General features: G+C 34.1%; 1 protein-coding gene across 1 annotated transcript in view; it reads left to right on the forward strand.

The window, feature by feature from the left end:
* ATRNL1 (attractin like 1) overlaps positions 1-20,743 on the forward strand; it is a 527,700-nt gene that overhangs the window by 195,128 nt on the left and 311,829 nt on the right. The window contains exon 24 of the mRNA XM_083363299.1: positions 4,762-4,823. Within this exon, the coding sequence (XP_083219425.1) occupies positions 4,762-4,823 (62 nt within the window). The remainder of the gene's footprint in view (positions 1-4,761; positions 4,824-20,743) is intronic.

Consider the following 20,743-nt stretch of genomic DNA (forward strand, 5'->3'; position numbering starts at 1 on the left):
GAGACCTGCCGAGGTTTGGGGAGGTTTGGGGAGGCGCCCAAACCTCCCCAAACGTCGGCAGGTCTCCGTTCCTCCGCGCAGTTTTTTTTGTTGACTGGAGTATAAGCCGAAGTGGAATTTTTCAGCCCAAAAAGTGGGCTGAAAAATTCGGCTTATACTCAAGTATATACGGTAAATTTTAGTCAGTAGATTAGGGATGGAGGAAACAACTGGCTTGAATTGTGGCATTCAGTCTACCTTATCATTCTCCCCTTCACCCCTACACACTGCTGTTTCCAGTGCTCAATTTAATTGTTTTGATTCTTTTACATAAAAAGGTTAAACTAACATAAAAAGACTTTTAGACTACATTCCAGGCCTATCTTTAGCTACTCTCAGTTATACCTTCCACTTGCCTGATCTTGTAAGCTGAAAAAAATAATTGAGAGATGAATTAATTTTGTATTAGAACACTTTATGCAGTTTGCATGCAAACTATCATCTGAGTGAAAGTGTGAATGTTCCCTATTTTATATCATTTATGTGAACTAGAGAAACATATCTCCCAACGGGAGCTGATACAATGCAATACTTATTTTTATTAACAGTTATGTTTACCCAACCTGAAACTGTAGTAACCAAATAATAAATTATGTTTCCAGACAAGGGTAGAATTGGGGACTTATGTGTTATCTAGCAATCTTTTCATCCTCCCCCCTCAAAAATATTTGCTATTATTTTGTAATAGCAAATCCATTTCGTGAGTACAAACAGAAAAGCAACCAATATGAAGACTGAGGAAGAAAATACAGAAAATAAGCACTTTTAAAGTTACAGAATTTTAATTTTATAACTTTAAATCAGGAACTACTGCCAAAGAATTAGTGACAACTAAATCTAGTAATTGGAATAACTTCTCTGAAGTCAAGAATTAATGTCAAGCTGAAGTATTTAGCCTTGGTATTTGTTTATTTTACATTTGAAGTAGGTAGGGATAGGCAGAAAAACCCTATTACATTTAGTATTTGGGAATGAAAAGAAGGAAGAATGTTTGGGAGTTGCCATATCACTAAAATGAGGTGTGTTATTATTTTGGTTTTTTTGTATTTCCCAAACAAAATTTTCCTGCTGCTTGATGATTCTAAGCAACCTCATGGCATTCTTTTTGTCCTTTCATATACAGTACTTCAAATCACTTTCCATGGTGGCATTCCTGGAAGAGAAGGACTTTGCTGTCCCACGGCACAGATGCCAAAAATTATCTGAATTGTGTTTGCTGTATTTCGTTATGAGGGTCTCTAAGAGACCCTGTGGGAGTAAGATGGAAAATCTGACAACTCCAATATGTAGGCACATCAAGTTGAATTCTATACTTGTTTGTATTGTTTCTAATCCTTTTAAGCCTACTTTTGGCTTGCTGTAAATTTCCCAGAGTCTCCAAATTAGTGTGGCATATGAACTGGAATAAATAAGTAAATGAACAAATAAATAGTTTTTTCCATCTTTTTTCCCTTAGAGTATAGTTTTTCCTATAATTTATTTTTACAGAAATTATTGAATTTTGGAATAAATCTCTTCATTTCTTTGCACTATTTAACATTATGATTCATTATCTAGACAATAAGGTCCATTTATTTTTATTATATTTCTGAAAAAATATATTACCTCTGCCAATGGTCACATTAATATTAGATAATCATTTATATAGCTTTAGGCAACATATATTTTATATTTATAAATAGAAGTGGTTAAGGTCAAGAAATATTAAGTAAGCTTGTTGCCACTGAGTCCATTAATGATATCAGTCTGTTTATCTTGCAATATTTGCAAGATATTTAAGTCTGATTTTAAAGATCCCTGGGTGTCAGAACAGCACAAACCAAACCAAACATAAAAACATTATTTATATTTTTCACAACCATGAGATCCCCAACAATGTAGTCAAGAAAAGGGTGCCAACTTCCACCAAGAAAAGAAAAAAGTCAAGGAAATGATTGGCCCATTAGTGGGAGAAAGTGGCAAGAAGGTGACAAGCAACAGGGAGAAAGCAGAACTATTTAACTCGTTTTCATCCGTCAAAAACAGATCATGCCAGACAAATCTTATCGCATTGTTTGATCAAATGACAAAATTAGTGGACCATAGGAATGCTGTGGATATAATTTATTTGGACTTGGTAAGGCATTTGATAAAGTAGATTACAATCTACTACTTGATAGGATAGAAAAATGTGGGTTAGACAGCATCACCACCAGATGGATTTGTAACTGGCTAGCCATAATCAGCGTGTGGTCCTCAATGGAACTGCATCTACATGGAAGGAAGTGAGTAGTGGGGTGCCCCAGCGTTCTGCCCTGGGCCCAGTGCTCTTCAACATCTTCATCAATCATTTGGATGAGGGGATAGTTGGGGAACTCATCAAATTTGCAGATGACCCCAAGCTGGCAGGAATAGCCAATACTCCAGAAGATAGGCTTAAGATACAGAAGGATCTTGACAGATTTGAACATTGGGTGCTATCTAACAAAATGAAATTCACTGGTGAAAAAAGTAAGGTTTTACATTTAGGCAAGAAAAACCAAATGCACAGATATAGTATAGGACAGGCATGTCAAACTGCCGGCCCATGGGCCGGATGCATCATACTAAAACTGTGCACACCCATTGCCGACAATGGGGAAAAAGTCGCGATACGTTGCGCGATGTCACGTGACGCCGTGAGTTTGACATGCTTGGTATAGGAGATACCTTGCTCAGTAGTAGTAACTGTGAGAGGGATCTTGGAGTCCTAGTGAACAATCACTTAAATATGAGCCAGCAGTGTGCTGCATTTGCCAAAAAAGCCAGCACAGTGCTAGGCTGCATTAACAGAAGGATAGAATCAAGATCATGTGAAGTTTTAATACCACTTTACAATGCCTTGGTAAGGCCCCACTTGGAATACTGCATCCAGTTTTGGTCATCACGATGTAGAAAAGATGTTGAGACTCTAGAAAGGGTACAGAGAAGAGCAACAAAGATGATTAGGGGACTGGAGGCCAAAACATACAAGGAACGGTTGCTGGAATTGGATAAGTCTAGTTTAATGAAGAGAAGGACGAGGGGGAATATGATAGCAGTGTTCCAATATCTTAGGGGTTGCCACAAAGAAGAGGGAGTCAAGCTATTCTCCAAAGCACCTGAAGGCAGGACAAGAAGCAACACATGGAAACTAACCAAAGAGAGAAGCAAGCTAGAACTAAGGAGTATCTTCCTGACAGTTAGAACAATTAATCAGTGGAACACCCTGCCTCCAGAAGCTGTGAATGCTCCAACACTGGAAGCCTTTGATAAGAGATTGGACAGCCATTTGTCTGAAATGGTATAGGGTTTCCTGCCTGAGCAGGGGTTGGATTAGATAACTCCAAGGTGCCTTCCAACTTTTATTATTATTATCATTATTATTAGTAGTAGTAGTATTAGAATTAGAATTAGTATTATTAACATTTTAATCTTAAAATTGTATTAATTTCTGAATATTATGTGGGCAGGCAAGAAAATATGGTGACATAGCAAGAATAAAACAATGTATTTATGATATATGGTTGTAATGTTCAATAACAAGAACTTAGCTTTTGTTAGGTCCACAGAAGTCATCAGATTTAAGGGAAAATATGCTTCCCTAAGCAATTTATAGAATACTTATGGGCAAGGTATTTGGAAGTATAATTCCTGAAAGTCCTGCATATGTACTATAAAACACTAAACAATATTGACTCTAGGAACACCATAAGCTGATAAATAATAACAATAATAAAACACTTTTAAATATTTTTAAATCAATATACTAAAGGTGAAGTTAATTATTCTATGATTTAATGAAGATCCAAGCCTCACTTTAATTAGTCTTCAGGTTTAGCAGTCACAATGGCATTTAAAGATATTTCAGAATGTTGTTATTGCTACTCTTCTGCTTAATGTATTTCCTTACCATCATAGAATATTCATTTACCAATCAGCATCAATAGACACAGAGATAAACTGTATTTACACAGCATTCAAAAGAGACAATAAAAAGCTGAGATTTACATAAAAAGACCAGAAAACATTCTCTCCAATAGTCAATGTACAGATAAGCAGGGATTAACACCAGACAGCCAATCAAGCTGAAAACAATACCATAATCGAGGCACTACCAAGGAGAAGACTGCATCCCCATAAAAACTGGCAGGGTAAATTACTGTACATAAATAAGAAAAAAAACATACTTACTCATTCTGATGATGTTAGCTAGTTGGATAATAAAATGTCTTCAAGCAAGTTCTTTGTTCTCTTGTTATGAAAATACTGAGCTCATCTCCTTGTATTCAAGAGCTGTGATTAATTCCTTATCTACTACCTTCCACATGGTCAGATTCATGAAGTATTGTTGGACACATCATCTGTTGGGAGGGCAACTAGAAATAGGTAACACAATTTCCCTTCGGGAGAAGTAAACATCATTAAACAATGTGCCATCTATTCTGATACTTCAAGAATTTGATGCCCCTATGTTCAGAAGTCATCACTGTCTTCATATTTCCAAATGTATCCACCTGTTAATCTATGGTTTCAGACTTTGTAAAGGCAGATGGATGGGCTGAACATCTAATTAAAAATGTTATTATATATTATAGATGTTATAAGCTAATGAATATTAAGGACAATAGTTTGATTTTATAAGAGGATTTGCATCATTATAGGTTACACAGAATATCGAACTGGCCTTAACAGTATTTCATATTTCATTCTCTTTCTCTTCAGATTGCGTTTTCACAGCACAACACCATCATGGACCTGGTGCAATTTTTTGTTACTTTCTTCAGGTAGTATTTCCATTTTTAATCATATATAATATAATCTGTTAAATCACATCATGTCAGTCTTTCGATATCGTATCCCTTGGATGCTCTTTTTAATGCTGGGACACTTTGTGATAGCGTTGAAATATGCTTAGTAAATAAATGCAATCATAGTAAATACTTTTATAATTATTTTATAATATGTACTATACATACATTATTGTATGCATTCATGCATAGGTTATACTTCATTATTTAATGTTAGCCATTTACCTGACTAACAGTAATAGTAGCATACTGAATATTTTCTTCCCATACTTAAAAGTTAAGGTTGTATTGCATGGTATGCTTCTGATTTTTCCCCCCAGCTTTTACTTATTTTTTTTTCAGTAGGGTTTTATTTCTGGGTGGTTTTTGGGTCCGCAGCTTATAATATTTGCAGCATAAGAGGTTAAGGCCCTTTCTATTCTATAGAGTTATTAGGGAAGATACCCTTTGGTTCAATTTGCAGACTAGATTCATACAACATACTGCACTTTGATTCAACTGTGTTTGATGAATAAATCACATCTGTTCAATACATTAACTTGTTAACAAACTTCAGGGGCTGTTCCCATAGAGCAGATTAATCATATTATGGTATAGTGTGCATGGTCAAGCAGGCTATAATTTTGTAGAAAATAGCAAAGAATGTATTATTTTAGTGAAACCATTGTTAAAATTGGTTCTAGCACAATATTAATCATAGTGAAGCTTGAGAATGAAAAATTACATTGAAGACTGAGAACACAGAATATTATGCTATCCACAGCAGTTCTATGAATCTTTTAATGTCCTTTACTGTTTTGGGGTAAATATACACTCAGTGTTATTTTTGCGTTTATTCTGAAAAAAATTCAGTAAATCAACTGCAATATTAAAGTTGGATCCTCAACTTTAATTGTTAATATTGTTGATGATTTGAAATGTGAACTTGACTTAAAACTGAATAGTTCCAATAGTATGTTAAATAACATCTTGATTCTATATTAGCTAGGGGACTTTCTTCTCTTTTTTTTTTTTTAAAAAAGCAGGTGGTTTTAAACTCACAATTTTATTTCTTGTCTGCTGCTTAGTGGCATATATTGCAGAACCACAACACAAAAGTTATTAATCTCCAGTTTGTTTCATTATATACTGCTCAAAAAAATAAAGGGAACACAAGATAAGACATCCTGCTATTAAATACAGTACGTTGTGTTGTTTAAGTGTTCCCTTTATTTTTTTGAGCAGTATATTATCTAATGCTTTCTCATGTCCTTCCATTTATGTTCTAGATAGGACTGAGTGATATTTAAACAGCAGCAGCCTCTGCAGTTTACACCTAAGCCATTTCATTAAGGAATTAGTAGAATTAATTAAAAATGCCAAAGATGCATATCAAAATAGATATGTTTTACTAGTGGAATGCTGCATGAAACTACAACTTGATTTACATCTTATTTTATATTTTCAGTAAACAAATTTAATTTTTGGACTTGTTTTTACTTTTGTGTTTCTTGAGTGAGTACATATAAAGAAAATGCTATAAGCTCAACATTAAAACTTATGTTTGTTTAGCTGTATTAGTTTGCTGCAGTCAAAACCTTGAGCCTTGGTGGAGCAGTGGGCTATTGCCTCCTTAAGTAACACCAGCTGCCTGCAATTAGTGCAGGTTCGCATCCCACCAGGCTCAAGGTTGACTCAGCCTTCCATCCTTCCGAGGTAGGTAAAATGAGGACCCAGATTGTTGGGGGCAATTAAGCTGACTTTGTAACAATGTCGCTTGGGTGTGTGTGTGTGAAAGCCCTAATAAGCAGGCATATACATAGAATGAAGGCTACTGCTAAGTTTGTAAGCCGCCCTGAGTCTTCAGAGAAGGGCAGGATATAAATGGAATTAAAAAAAACAATAAAATGGATTGTTTATAGGTTTATTGTTTTTAGATAATTCATAGGTCTATACTGTTTCTTTATATTATATCATTTTAGAGATCACATTATCAAATCCAATACTGTTTAGGGGTTGTTATATCTCCACTTTCACAAAAAAAACCTCCAATATTTTATTCTATATGCAAATTGTCCTAGGAAATGTTGGATTACCTGTGGCTCCTTCTTCTTTTCTTCTAGTTCATAAAATGGCACAATGAATGTGGTAATTTAAATTAATATATCTCTAATTCTAGTTCTTATTTGATCTACTGAACCAGTGTAGTATAAGGGATAAGATGGCTTATAAATATATATACTTAATCCACACTGGACAAGCATGGTAGATTAAGTCCATAACTTTCAAAAATGAGACTGTAGTGGTTTGATTTAGGCTGATTGACTTCATCATGATGTTTATGAATACACACACACACACACACACACACACAGAGAGAGAGAGAGAGAGAGAGAGAGAGAGAGAGAGAGAGAGAGAGAGAGAGAGAGAGAGAGTATATACAGTATATATCCTCAGAGTACCAAACGGCTAACTCGGTCCCAGTATCTTCCAGGTTTTTTGAGATCCATTGACTTTTATAACCAATTGTGTACTATGAAATCACTTATAGTTATTCTACATATTGGATAACTATTCCTTATTCATGCATAATAGTGATGGAGAATCCATAATCCAAAGTTGCTTTTCCTTGCACATTTTAAAAATATGAATTATTGAATACTTCAGTGTGTTTATTAAGACATCCGGCTAGAAATCAAGAAACTATGAGTTTATGTCCACTTTGGGCATAAACCCAGCTGGTGTAAGAAAAAAATATTCTGCCCCAGCTTAGTAGGCTAGAAGGGCATAGATGAATAAGAACAAACTTTGACTTAACCCTAGTTAAGTAGATATTTGGGTGGTTATTTGAATGGATATTTAAATGGATACTGTAAGTAGTGGGTATTTGAGACTCTCACATCCATGAATTGAGAGATACTCTGCTTCTGGAACAGATGGCACTCTCGTATTCATAATTTGATAAGGATGAGCAGTTTGGGAATTGTCTTGGATGCTCAACTCCTGCTTGAGAAGTATTCGCCAGGAAGGGCTTTGCATTATTCCAGCTTATGTGTCAATTATATTTATTCCTGAATTGAGAGCTGTCCTTATAGTCACTCATGACTTAGACACATTCTAGTTCAACTATTAAAATACATTATAGGGGTTACCTTGAATCTGAATACTGTGATTAGTTAAGAATGCAGTGGTAAGTCTAGGCTTCCAGGTATATTTCCTACATGGCATCAGCTGTCTGTAGTTACTCTTCCAGTCCTACTCATTTTAACAAGGTAGGCATGCTGGAGTTCCCTTTCTAAAGAAATGTCATCTGGTTGGACTAGAAGAAATGCCAACTCTATTGCAGTGTCTACCCTTCGTAATCCTTCCTCTCTAACATTCAGAAAGCTTTAAAAACTTTTTTATCTTAGGCATTGGGCATGAATGATATATGAGCCCATCTTTGGGAAGTTGCAATTCTATGTGATTGGTATTTCATTTTGTTTGCTAGTTTTTGTCAATATTATTGACTTACCGTACATTGTAATTTGGATATTATTCTACTTTGGGTTTTATTCATATATGCTGTTTAGATCACAGTCACACAGTTTGGACAGACAATCAATCTACAAAATCCCCAAATGAATAACTAACTAACTAACTAACTAACTAACTAACTAATTTAATATACAGTAATACAAATAAATTAATAATAAATTTGATATTAAATAAGGAAGGCTGGAATAATTTTAAAACTTTAAACCATATAAATTGAACACATTTGAATATTGAATAAGTAATTGCATTTCTTAGTATTGAACAATGAAAATAACTTGCAGCTGAGAAACTTATGCTTTTTAAAAATTTGTTTTTAATAAACAGTAAAAAGTAATAGTACAAAAAACTAAAGTACAAAAAAATAAAATAGAAGTTCTGAAGACACAGGGGGAAAAAGGGGGGGAAAAGAGAAGAGGAAAATTAAAAAAGAAACAAATAATAAAGAAGTGGCTTCCAACCTTCACTAAACTGCGCATGAATAAACTAATATAGCAACTTTTTACCCTCTTTTATAATTACATATATATAAAAAAACTTCTTTCCATAGCCTAACTTTTATCTAAGCAAAATCCACAAATCATCATCTTTTCAGTTCTGGTTCAGCAAAAAGTCCATTAGAAGTATCAAACAAATAGTTTATCCCTGATCAAATTGTCCAACTTTATATTCCATCTTTTTGCTCTTTACAAGCTTGACCTTTCCAATGGCATCACAGGATTTAATCTTTCATCAGATGTGGCCATTCAAACTTGCCTTTAAAGCTTTCACTAACCTACTTTGTAAATCCCATAAAGAGGCATTTCCTGGAACAGCAGTTTCATGTCCAGATCCTTTTCTCAATTTGTCTTTTGTATTCCCATTTTGGTAATGTCAATTTTGTTGTCTTCCATGCCTTCAAATTCTATAATGTCAGGTAAGAGATACATCTTTATTTTTTTCATAATTTTCTAAAAGTTTCACCCTTGAAATCCCCATCATTTTGTAATATTACTTATTAATATGTCAGACCATTTACAAAGTATGTTTAAGATAAATAAAAGTTAAAGCTGGCTTAGGCAATTTAACACTTTTCTACTAGATGCCTTAGTTCCTTCTAGTGTTCATTTCCAACCTTCATCCTGCCTCAGTTCCTAATATAGGCCTAGTTCCATTTCAGTCATTTAAAAATTAATAATATATATAAAAAGAAATTTCTGGAATAATTAGTCAAAAAAATACATAAACATCATTTATTATATTCTTGTTATGCCTTATGGACTGCGAGATGTAAAAAGTAGCTGTCAGACCCCCAAATCCTTATTGTCTTCCTTGCATATATACTCTTGTGCTCTTGTTTTGGGGCCTGCCATTCTACTGGGGGGAGGGGGAAAAATTGCTTTCGCTTGGGATACCTTTCTCCTTTTCTTCTCCCACCTCTATCCACTTGAGAAAGGAATGTGTCTCCCTCATCAGGGAGACGGTTACAGAGAAATGAAACTGGAGAAGACCTTGAGATACACTCCAACTGTGCCAGTTACCCGCACATCGTGCCACTTGTGGATTGGCTGGATTTCCAATGGACATTATGACTTTGGTGGTAGGAGGAGTATTGCTGGTTTAACTATACCATTTAAGCAGGATTTTCCTTGCCTTAACTTCTCTACTGTCACTAACCCCTAATAAAAGTTTCCTTTTGAGACAGTGCCTGTTTCAAGAGTTCTGCTTTCTTGGGTGGTTAGCTGAGGTGGTCCTTACATAAGGCGAGATCTGCGTAGTACTCAACCCGGAGAAGCTGCTGCCTAACGGGGGAGTCGCAACTAAATTTCACATGGAGGAGTTCCAGGCAGAGAAGTGGGCTGAAGATCTCCTATGCTTGAAACCAGATGAAGGCCACTCCAGGGATCTGGAAGAAGCCAGGCCTTCTGGTGAAGAAGATCGAGCCAGATGGTCACTCAGGGTTGGAAAAAAGGAAGGATGGGAAGAAAAAGTCCCAAAAGTCATCCTTACCCGAGGTTGAGGGAAGAAAAAGGCAAAGAAATAAAATCCAGAACCTGCTCCCCCTGATAAAGATGGGGAAAAGGGAGAATTGAAATAGGGAACAATGAAAGCTAGGATGGAGTATGTGAAAAAAAGCCCTCTATGATGTCAAGTTTCCGACATATGGGCTTTTCAAGTGACTCTGAGGCATTGTTTACATTTACATTGAATGTTATTGCTTGACATATGAATTTAAGGTGCAGCTAAAAGAAAGCCCCAAATTGAAGAAAGAGGAATTGGAGGTCCAAGAGATGGCAGTGGCTGGAGCACAGGAGGCAGCACCGCGGCGAGGCCATCCATCTCAAGGAACCAGAGGCAGACAACCCCAACTAGCCAAAGTGAAACCGATTCCAATCAGAGTGAAGTTTGATGTAGACCCAAAGTGATTGGGATATTTCCTGGCACAAGTGTTCACCTACGTGCAAATCTATGGGGGAACACTGCCTACCAATGTGAAGAAGGTCCAGGTGGTTGCCCTAGCTTTGGAAGATGGAGCAGCTGACTGGATGGTGACCCTGTACAATTGCAATGCACCCGAATTGAGGAATTTCAACCATTTTATGGCTGCTCTCCGCAGGGTATTAAAATGGTTGTTAGGAATCCAGAAATGTTCTGTTTCTATCATGAGAATTAGTTTTGTGTAACTGGCCAAACATAGTGATATTTAACTTGTGTAAATAACTTGTGTAAATAAGGTTTGGTGTCCTGTCCTGTCCTGTCCTGCCCTGTCCTGCCCTGCCCTACAATACATTAAAGAATCAAGTTTTCTATAGTTGGAATAAATTCTATATTTCAGTAGTGATTGCTAGTTCTTGTCATCTGCAAACACACTTTCATTTTATATTAAAGCAAACTTAATATAAAATAGAATTCCTAGTGATAAAAGTTAATGGTGCTATTCATAGAAATAGGTAGATATATGTCTTTAATGAAAATTCTGTCCATGAGTTTATAATGAATATGAATTATATTACTTGAGAATTTCATCTGAGCATTAAAACTACATATTAGCATTTAAATATTGCCTAATAACAATTTTCTTTAGAATATATCATCTTTATTTTGGTTACACTTCTAGTTTAAAATAGAAAAATGTCGGTAATAAAAAATAAAGGCAAAAATGAGTAACATCCCTCACCCTCAAAGAACCCTGTAAGTGAGATCTGATGTGGTAGTATAGTGACCTGCTGAGATTTTTTTTTTGGGGGGGGGGAAGAAGAAACAGAATAAAACTTTAATTGGACACAATTTGTTATTTCATTAGAAATATGCAGAGAATATAAAATGTGACCACAAGTGCTATTTAACATTTAAGAAGTATTATTCACATAATATAGTAACTTTACATTTAATCTAAATTTTACATTGATCAAAATAGGATAAGGGACAACAAAACTTTAATATTGATAAGGAAATAGAAATATATATATAAACATCTTGACTGATATATGAATTTCCAATTGTTTTCCAAAAATTGAAAAATAAAAATGTAGCATATTAATGTAATATGAGATTTAATGACTATAATAAAATATAGAATAACAGCTATAATTATATGTTTTATCACTTTATTTGTCTCAAATATTTTATGGCTAAATAACTAATAGAATTTTTTGACTTCTTGAATATTTATAATCTTGAATGTTGTATCATTGAGTTTCTAGCACTCCCTAGATTTTTTTCAATGCAAGTTTATGTAATATACCCTTCCCAACTGATTAGTGAAATACAGTATAGCATTTCTAATTTTATCCCTACCTTTTCATTTTAAGTGCAGTTTGTAGCCCTAAAAATACATAGTATGACATCAAGCTATCTATGCTGTGTATGAAAATGCATATATTAGACAAATGTTCTAATTTTCTTAAAAATTGAAATAGATTCAATATGGAATAAAACAAAGTTGTAGTGAGTGGCTATATATATTTTCTAAATAAATAGAAATGTTTGAAAAATAGAAAAATGTAGAAAAATAAATTGAGAGATTAGTTTATTTCTATTCTACACACTGTTGAATAATATAGGTTGGAGGCTATAAGTGCTCAATTGCAAATGATATGAAGCTTTATAATATCCATATCTTAGGCTTTTAAACAAAGCTGAAAAACGTAAATGGATTTTGTTTATTATCTGCAAATTGGTCCATAAACATGCAGTAATTATTGATAAGGAAAACAACTTGTTTGTTTATTCAATTTCCACAAGATACAGTACTTCATTATACTCCTGAATGTTTCTCCAAGTAAAAATGATGTTGACATTAGTAATTACTTGACTTCAAATATAAATATATGCTCACATTCATTATGAATTTTGCACAAGAAGTTATTGTAATGGTTTGAATATAAAAAGAGATCTGCATATGTGAATTAAACATAACCCCCCCCTCGCCCACCTGCCCGTTTTGCAGCTACAAGGCAGCAGATACAGTTAACTTTTCTATCTAATATATGTAAAAGAAACATGGGAGCTGCAGAAAGGGGAGGCTGTGGGTTAGCCATGGCTATATGGCTTCTTAGGGCACAGAGCTACCAATTAATCATGCACAGTGGGCAATTTTCATGGGCCTGAAAATTCTCAGCTGTGCAGTAGCCTTTATTGTCAGATAGACCAAGGGTGATAAAGTACTGACAACAGAGTGAAGAATGATTAGAGGCTACTGGCTTCACACAGTATGGTATGCAATGCAGTTTAAGAATAGAATTTAAAATGGAGGGCACTGAAGCAGTGCCATTTTAAAGTCCTTGACTAACCTTAGGAAAATAAACATTAATAAAAGAAAGGGAACGAAAAGCAAGGGTAAAAAGGAAGGAGAGTACCTGAATGTTCCCTACTCAAAATCCCACAATATCTCAGTGCTTTTTTATTTTAGCGTAATTGTTAGTAGGAAAATTCACTAAGTTTCAACATAATGCATTAAGAGTTAAGTTGGTTGTTTTCTCTAAAAAAAGCAAGTTCTTTATGTTCAAAGCGCTGTACAAGAAGCCCACAAAATGTTGTGAACTATGTAACGCAAAATATATCAGGCCACAACTGTTTAGTTTTCCCTCAGTTAACACCACTAAAATGTTCATTATCTAAATGGAATAGTTTTCATAGAAGTTAAAATGCTACCCAAACAAATGGCATAAGTGAAGTTTCTGGATATATAATGTGGCAGAGTAGAAATGGCAAGTAGATCACTCTGGCTCTGAAAATATAGATGCAGTTCCAGAATGACAGTGCTGACATATATCACACTCACTTCCTAAAGAGATCTGCGAGGAGGCAGCAAACATTTCAGAATGCTTTGAGCTCTGTAGCAAGGTCACCCAGTACAGCTGAATTTTGCCAGGCAGCAACTTGGTGTTAAATAAACATTGTGATATTTCATATTAGAAGAATGAATAGGAACCTTCGTTATGTCTTGACTCACTGAATGAATGAGCTGGTTGATTCTAGATAGAAAGCAAGGCTTCTACTGGGTTAACACAGACATGTCAAACTTGCAACATCACATGACATCGCGCAATTTATCGGGACGGTTTTGCCATTGCCGGCAATGGGGTGGGTGCGGTTTCTGCATGACGCGTCCGGCCTGCGGGCCGGCAGTTTGACACCCCTGGGTTAACAGATACAAAATTTGGGAACAAACATGAAGAAATTGTAGAGTTCTTTCTGGACTTGTTTTTGTAACACTCCCTCCCTTACTTTTAGATGCAGCATGCATTAAAATAGGTCTGCCTCCATATGCAAATAGTGTTTTTCTCTTTAGACAATTACAGTAAGTTCTGTGTGATCATGGTGAGGTGGTAGGTTTTGCAGGTTTGTCTGCTTGTATGGACTTCCAGCTAAATTCAGCAGTAAGTAAATCAATATATACTTCTAACAGAAACTCCATGAGAGTGTTCTGGAATCCACCTGAATCCATCACCCTAATAAGTAACCCACATCACAAAGAAAATAATGAATAGAAAAAAATGGAATAAATGTGAATGTCATATACTTATCAGCCAGATCACCATTTTTTCATATAGGATCCAATATGAAATTAGACATATCTTGTGTCAGAGATATGCAAGGAATCTTCATTTTTATTGTGTCTGTCAACGTTCAAGCTAAACCTGACAAATTGTCTAGAACTACCAGATCTGGGCTACGAAAATTTGGACGGTCTTTTTCATTAATCTAGTAGTTGTCCAGATCTTGTAGCTCAGATCTGGTACCCTTAAAATTAACTGCAGCAGAAACTGTCATTTAGAAGAGTGGGGGAGAAGTTTAACTCTACTGTAGATAACATACTAATATGATCTATTTGTTTGGAAAATGGCAATATAATATAAAAAGAAGAACATTACGATTAAATTAATGAACTCATCCTTGGAAACCAAGCAGCTTAAATAATGAATGAATACTGATTAGTATGCAACAAATGTTATTTCTAAAGCTGCTAAAAATTAAAAATGGTTCTATGTCAATATTTTATCAGTAGGCAGAAACTATACTGAGCCAAATGTAGCATGTCTCCCTATTTGATGTGTGAGATGAGCACTTCAGTGTAGTTTTCAAACTTCATGACAACTGATGATTGTAAGTGCAAAGTGGCCAGTTTTGTTTATGAAGTTATTTTCTCTGTGTCTGATGTTTTCTTTTAACTGTACAAGCATTTTATTATTTTTAATCAAATATTCATGGGGTACAAACATTTCTAACAGTCATTTGTGCATGTTTTCAAAATGATACTTTGAATAGCAATCTTGCCAATATCAAAGAGAAATATCAATTTAAAGTGACAATTTAAGCAATTTTAAGCAATCCAAAGATATTCAATACTCATGCATCACACAAGAAGCTGTTTGAGAAGTATAATTTTTTCCCAGATTTTGGATGGTTTCATGCTTTCAAAAACAAAATAGGGGAACACTACTTATGATTTGAACATCATTTTTGTGCTCTAAAATGAGTATTGCCTCGGTCTATCATATTTGGGCTGGGAAAATCCAGACAAATATATGTTCAGCATAGAGTTAGAGTTTTCTTTACTTTTTTTGCTGACACATAGTGGTTATCTGAAATATGCAGCAAAGGTATAATACCTTTTCCTTATGTTAAATAGAAAAGGGAGATATTGATCAGCTGCTTTTAGTTACCAAGAGTTATGTGCTAATCAGAAATAGGTCTTTGAAAATTAATAATAAATTAATTTCTTTGCTATTATGTTAACAGCATATTTTCTCTGCCAGCAAGAGATATTTGGTGCTTCGGAATTTGCTTTTACGTATTTTATATATGAACCATGCCATAATGCAATTTATTACTAATTGTGATTCAGAGTCACAGATAATAAGAGCATAAAATGAATAAAATCAACCAAATATTATTTTCAAGTCACTTAGCATCTCTTTGCAAATGGAAAGTTTATAATTTGGCTGGTCTTTACAACAAGGATAAACCAACATACAGTATATAATTATTTATACAGTACTCTTTATTTTCTAAGTATTCTATTTATGTGTTACATATGTTAGATATCTCAGGCCAATGACTTAGTAGCATTTATTATTACACAAAATCATTTATGAAGATGTTCTTTGTGTGTGTGTACCAGATTGATGTTAATTATAATTAAGGCCCATGTTTGCATTCATTATTGCGTAATTTCTTTTGAAGACCAAATATCAAGAATAAGAGAACTAAATGTAGGAGATTACCAAATTGAGCCTGACAGAGGGGTAAAATGTGTCATCAGTCTGAAGTCTCAGCCCACCTTGAATACAATTAATAGTTATCTACCATCAATTTCATTTGACTGTTAGTAGTTCACATTCTTGTAGTGAGCATTAACATATAATAAACCTATATTCATTTAAACTGCCTGGACTCCTGATTTCCTGCACTTGACATTAACACTTCAATGGATATTACTGATATGTATGACATTTAGTTTGATTGAAAACATTACTAGTATTTCTAACCAAGTGGGTACAACAATATCCATATAGCGATAAGGAAAAACAGCAATGGGAGTATAGTATGACGTCTACCTTACATATTGTTAAAAAATGAATGTTAATTTTTCCTCTAGAATTAACCATTTAAATAAGAGAAAACATATAACTCCTTACAAAGGAGTATTTTCTCTCATCTTATCTTTACTAATTCATAATAACCATTCCTGAAATACATTCCTGTGTCTTGGAATATACAGAACAAGACTATGAAAAGCATTTGCTTCAATGAATATGTTTTTTATGCTGTCCTGGTGGAAGTGCATGGTAGAAGACAATAGCCTTGAAGCAAATGTGCCAAGCCTTTAAAGCCTTGAGTGGATCCAGAGATGTGTTTCACACTCAAACAAACTGTCTACTAATATAAAGTAATATTTAAAATAGCTATATTAAGTTACAGTGGGCAAGTAATTTATAGAAGATATAATTCATTATAACCTTGATGAATAATCTTTAACCTCAGTTAACTGCCAATACAACATAATAATAATAATAGAAGGGGTTCTTTCATATATCTTGGTTGTCCCTATTAGCATAGCTAAACAGAATTTGTTGTCATGAAGTATACTAGGGAATGCTTTAAATATATATAAGAAAAAAAAGTGAGGCAGGAGAGAGAAAAAGAAAAGAGTCCTATATCTGAGCATTGTCTCATTTTATATGGGAATGAAAATTGGTAAAAAAAAGTTAATATGGTTATAATTAGGATAGCCAGATGGTTTGTTGTTGTTTTGTACACTGAAGCATAAATATCCTATTCTGGATATTTCTCATGCTGAGAAGCACACTATGCATTCTGTCTCTTTAATCAATTGGTATTTCATCACTTACTTCAGTGGAAGTTAGACTATAAACATCTTCAGATACACAGTTTGCAAATAAAATGTATTACTTCATTAAAGTATGTGAACTGGCTTGTATTCCACATATACATATTCTTATTTTTCAACTACCACAATACATCATAATCATGATACTAATATTCCCACTGGCATTACTTATGATCATTTAACTTTATAAATTGTTGCATATCAGAAATATGAAAAGCAAATTTGAAGTTGCAGCATCACACTGATCAGAAAGTCAAACTGTTTTTTATTGATTTCAAAAAGGGAATTGAAAAGTATTGAAAACTATATTGAAAATACATTGAAAGCTATAGTCCAGAAATAATAAACCTAAAGCCCATTTGGAAGAATAGGATTTTAAATACCGGTAATAGAATGGATTTTTAAAGAATGCAATGGATTATAAATGTATGTGACTTGTGAGGTGCATATTTGCATCCCTATTACAAATATTAAAAAGAATAAAAACTCACAATATGCTTCTTTACCAAAAGATAAATATGCTTATTTATTTGCCATATTTAAGACTTAAGGCTTACTAAATGAAGAGACAGTAATTCTCAAAGTATGGATTATTAAACCACATGATATCTGATAGACGGGTGCCAGAGTGCACTTACTAACAGATAACCAGGCTTACCGGTTTAAAGCCAAAATATACGAATGAAAAAAGAGTGCAATGGTTCCACAATCCAAGGAAGAAGACTGTGTGTTCCTTTTGCTTTTTAAACAAATTGTGTTTGCTTTTCAAAGTAAACATAAAGTGAGGTGTTTATGATCTCATTCTCACTCTGCAGAAGAAATTACGATGAAAGGAAAAGAGGGCATTTACAGGGAAGATGAAACTGCAGACGTCAAGGATGGAAGATAAGGAAATGGCTTGTGCTGGTTATCTCAGTACACTTGTCCTACAAAAGAGAGTCTCAGGTGGCTCATAGCCTCTGCCACTTTGCAAGTTGCAGCAACTTAAGAGCTGTTTAAGAGCAGCTGATTTAAGACATTATTGCATGAGAAGAAACCTTTCTTTTTTTCCTCTTGATTTTGATGAGTGAAATTGGTGTTCTTCAAAATGAAATTCAGGTCTCAAAAGTTATACAAAAACAAGCAAGTTCATTCTTTCAATGTAATATTTTGCTGGAGTTCCCATGCCTCAGTATGACGAACTGATTTTATTTTACAAAATTGTAAGGGTCTGATTTATCTGATTTCCTCCCCCCTCCATTCAATTATATCCAATTCTTAGAGAGAAGTTCCTGCAGATTTTTTGGCAAAGTTTTTCAGAAGTGGTTTGCCATTGCCTCCCTCCTAGGGCTGAGAGAAAGTGACTAGTCCAAGGTCACCCAGTTGGCTTCATAACGAAAGTGGGATTAAAACTCACAGTCTTCTGGTTTTTAGCCTGATGACTTAATCAATACACCTAACATTTAATTATTAAAATTTGAAATCATTAGATTTCAAGAGAAACCATACAAATTAATGTTATCATGTTTTAGAGAGTCACATTATTACAATGAAATGGCAAAATCTGATCATTTGGTATCTCAGCAGAAGTTCTGAGAAATTGTACTTTTTGTAATGCTAGTTCAACCAGTTATTTACCAGTTACATTTATTCAATGTAAATAAAATTACCACACTTGTGAACACACTGATACTTATTATTTAAACCAGAATTATTTTCATACAGATTAGATATGACTAATTCATGTTTTTAATAGTTAAAGAAACTAAATTTATACAGCGGGCACTTCATAGATATGGATGGGCTGCTGAGATGAGAAGAGAATAAATCATTTAGAAAATAATATTAATTTGAATTTGTCAAGCACCTTGGATAAACAATTTATGGAACAATGAAAAGATCCTTAGTGTGAAATCTCATCTTCTAGTATAGGCATTGATCAAGCCATGCTTATGTAACACATTTTTTTCTTTTTCATTAATATAATACAGAAAACAAAAAATGAAAAAAATATCTAAGTTACATATGCAATTTTTAGGGTCCATTTAATAGGAATTTAACTGTTAACTTACCTACAGGACAGAGGTGATATCAATTGTATTTAAATAAATAACATCAGAAGACTTCATAAAGTATGATTGAAACATTCTATAGCTGACATTTTAGCTTATTCTTTAAAATGATACTATTGGTAGAAAATTTGTAAAAAGTTGATTAGAATATTTTTTGTAAAGCAGGGAAGAAGTGGTTCCGGTGCTAATCTATATTAGCCCTTTAATTTGAGAAATATAAATAAATAAAATATTGTTTGTTTGTTTTTTTAAGAAAAGATTTTATAAAAATCACAATTATGGCTATTCCAGGAATATGGGTTTTTAAACTTGCAGCTAACTAACTAACCTATCTAATAGGGCTGACCATTCTTAACATCTTGATACCATAAACTCAGATATCTTCCCTAAATAATACAATGTAATTAATTTTAAATTAAAACCCGTAAGAAATGTAGTAGCTTTGGAATGCAAGGAAAAGTATTATAGAAAAAAAGTTCAATATAAAGAATTCCCTTTGAGCTGGATGATACTTCTTGATAATAAAAGGTTATAAAATTTGCTCCTGGCTGCATTACTCAGAGAACTGATAATATAAAGAGAAATAGCTTGATAGTTATCTCCTTGCGTGTGGATGATAGTGAAAGTATGAGTTAGAGGGTTTTTTTTCATTCAATTCCTTCTTTTTAATATTGCTAATATGGTATATAGTTAATTAAAACAATATTAAATAACAATATCCCTTTACTAATTAACAGGTATCAGTTGGAATCCTAAATTTATTAGCCAGACGTTTGTTAGAATTGGTTTGATGAAATACAGATTTGTTCTCAGTGTTTCATCTAAACAGGCATACATTTAAAAATAGGAAATAATCCATCAATCAAAATATGAATAATAAATCAATAGCATTACATGGTTAACTCTCAGGCAATACTGATGGCTTTGTGCAAAGCATTAAAAATGTGTCCCCCCCGTTCCCCCTCCCCCGATAATGAAGCAGGGTGAACCTATTTTTTGAGGGCTGTAGATGTGGATATGTGTGCTACTTGAGGCAGGCTCTGTTTAGTTTTTTTATTCATGTTTTTATGCTAATTTTAATTTGTTGTTGCCTCCTAGAGTCCTATACTAAAGATGTGACCATAGAAATAGATACAAAGCTCTCTCATATTTTTCCCTACTCTGACTGGACAATCTGTACAACCCCGGCATGTGAATCTGTCAGGGCTCCATGGATTGAAATATTGATCCCAGCTAAATGGACTCTGGGCATTCTTTCCTATTGTACCTAAAGAATTCAAGCATTTCTAGGCAGAGCAGGAAAAAGTTTTTGTTTAGTTTTAACATAGACGACAGTTTAACAACTCATGAATTAGACCAAACTGGCTAGATAACAATCCAGGGAAGTTGTGGTTAATTGGAGAGGAGTTAGATTAGCCATCTAGCTAGTTTTATCTACTGGCCAAGCATTGTGTAGGACAGGGCTTTTCAGCCTTTTCACCCATTGTACCACTTTT

This window comes from Vipera ursinii, assembly GCF_947247035.1.
Source record: "Vipera ursinii genome assembly, chromosome: 5".
In the NCBI taxonomy this organism is placed as follows: domain Eukaryota; kingdom Metazoa; phylum Chordata; class Lepidosauria; order Squamata; family Viperidae; genus Vipera; species Vipera ursinii.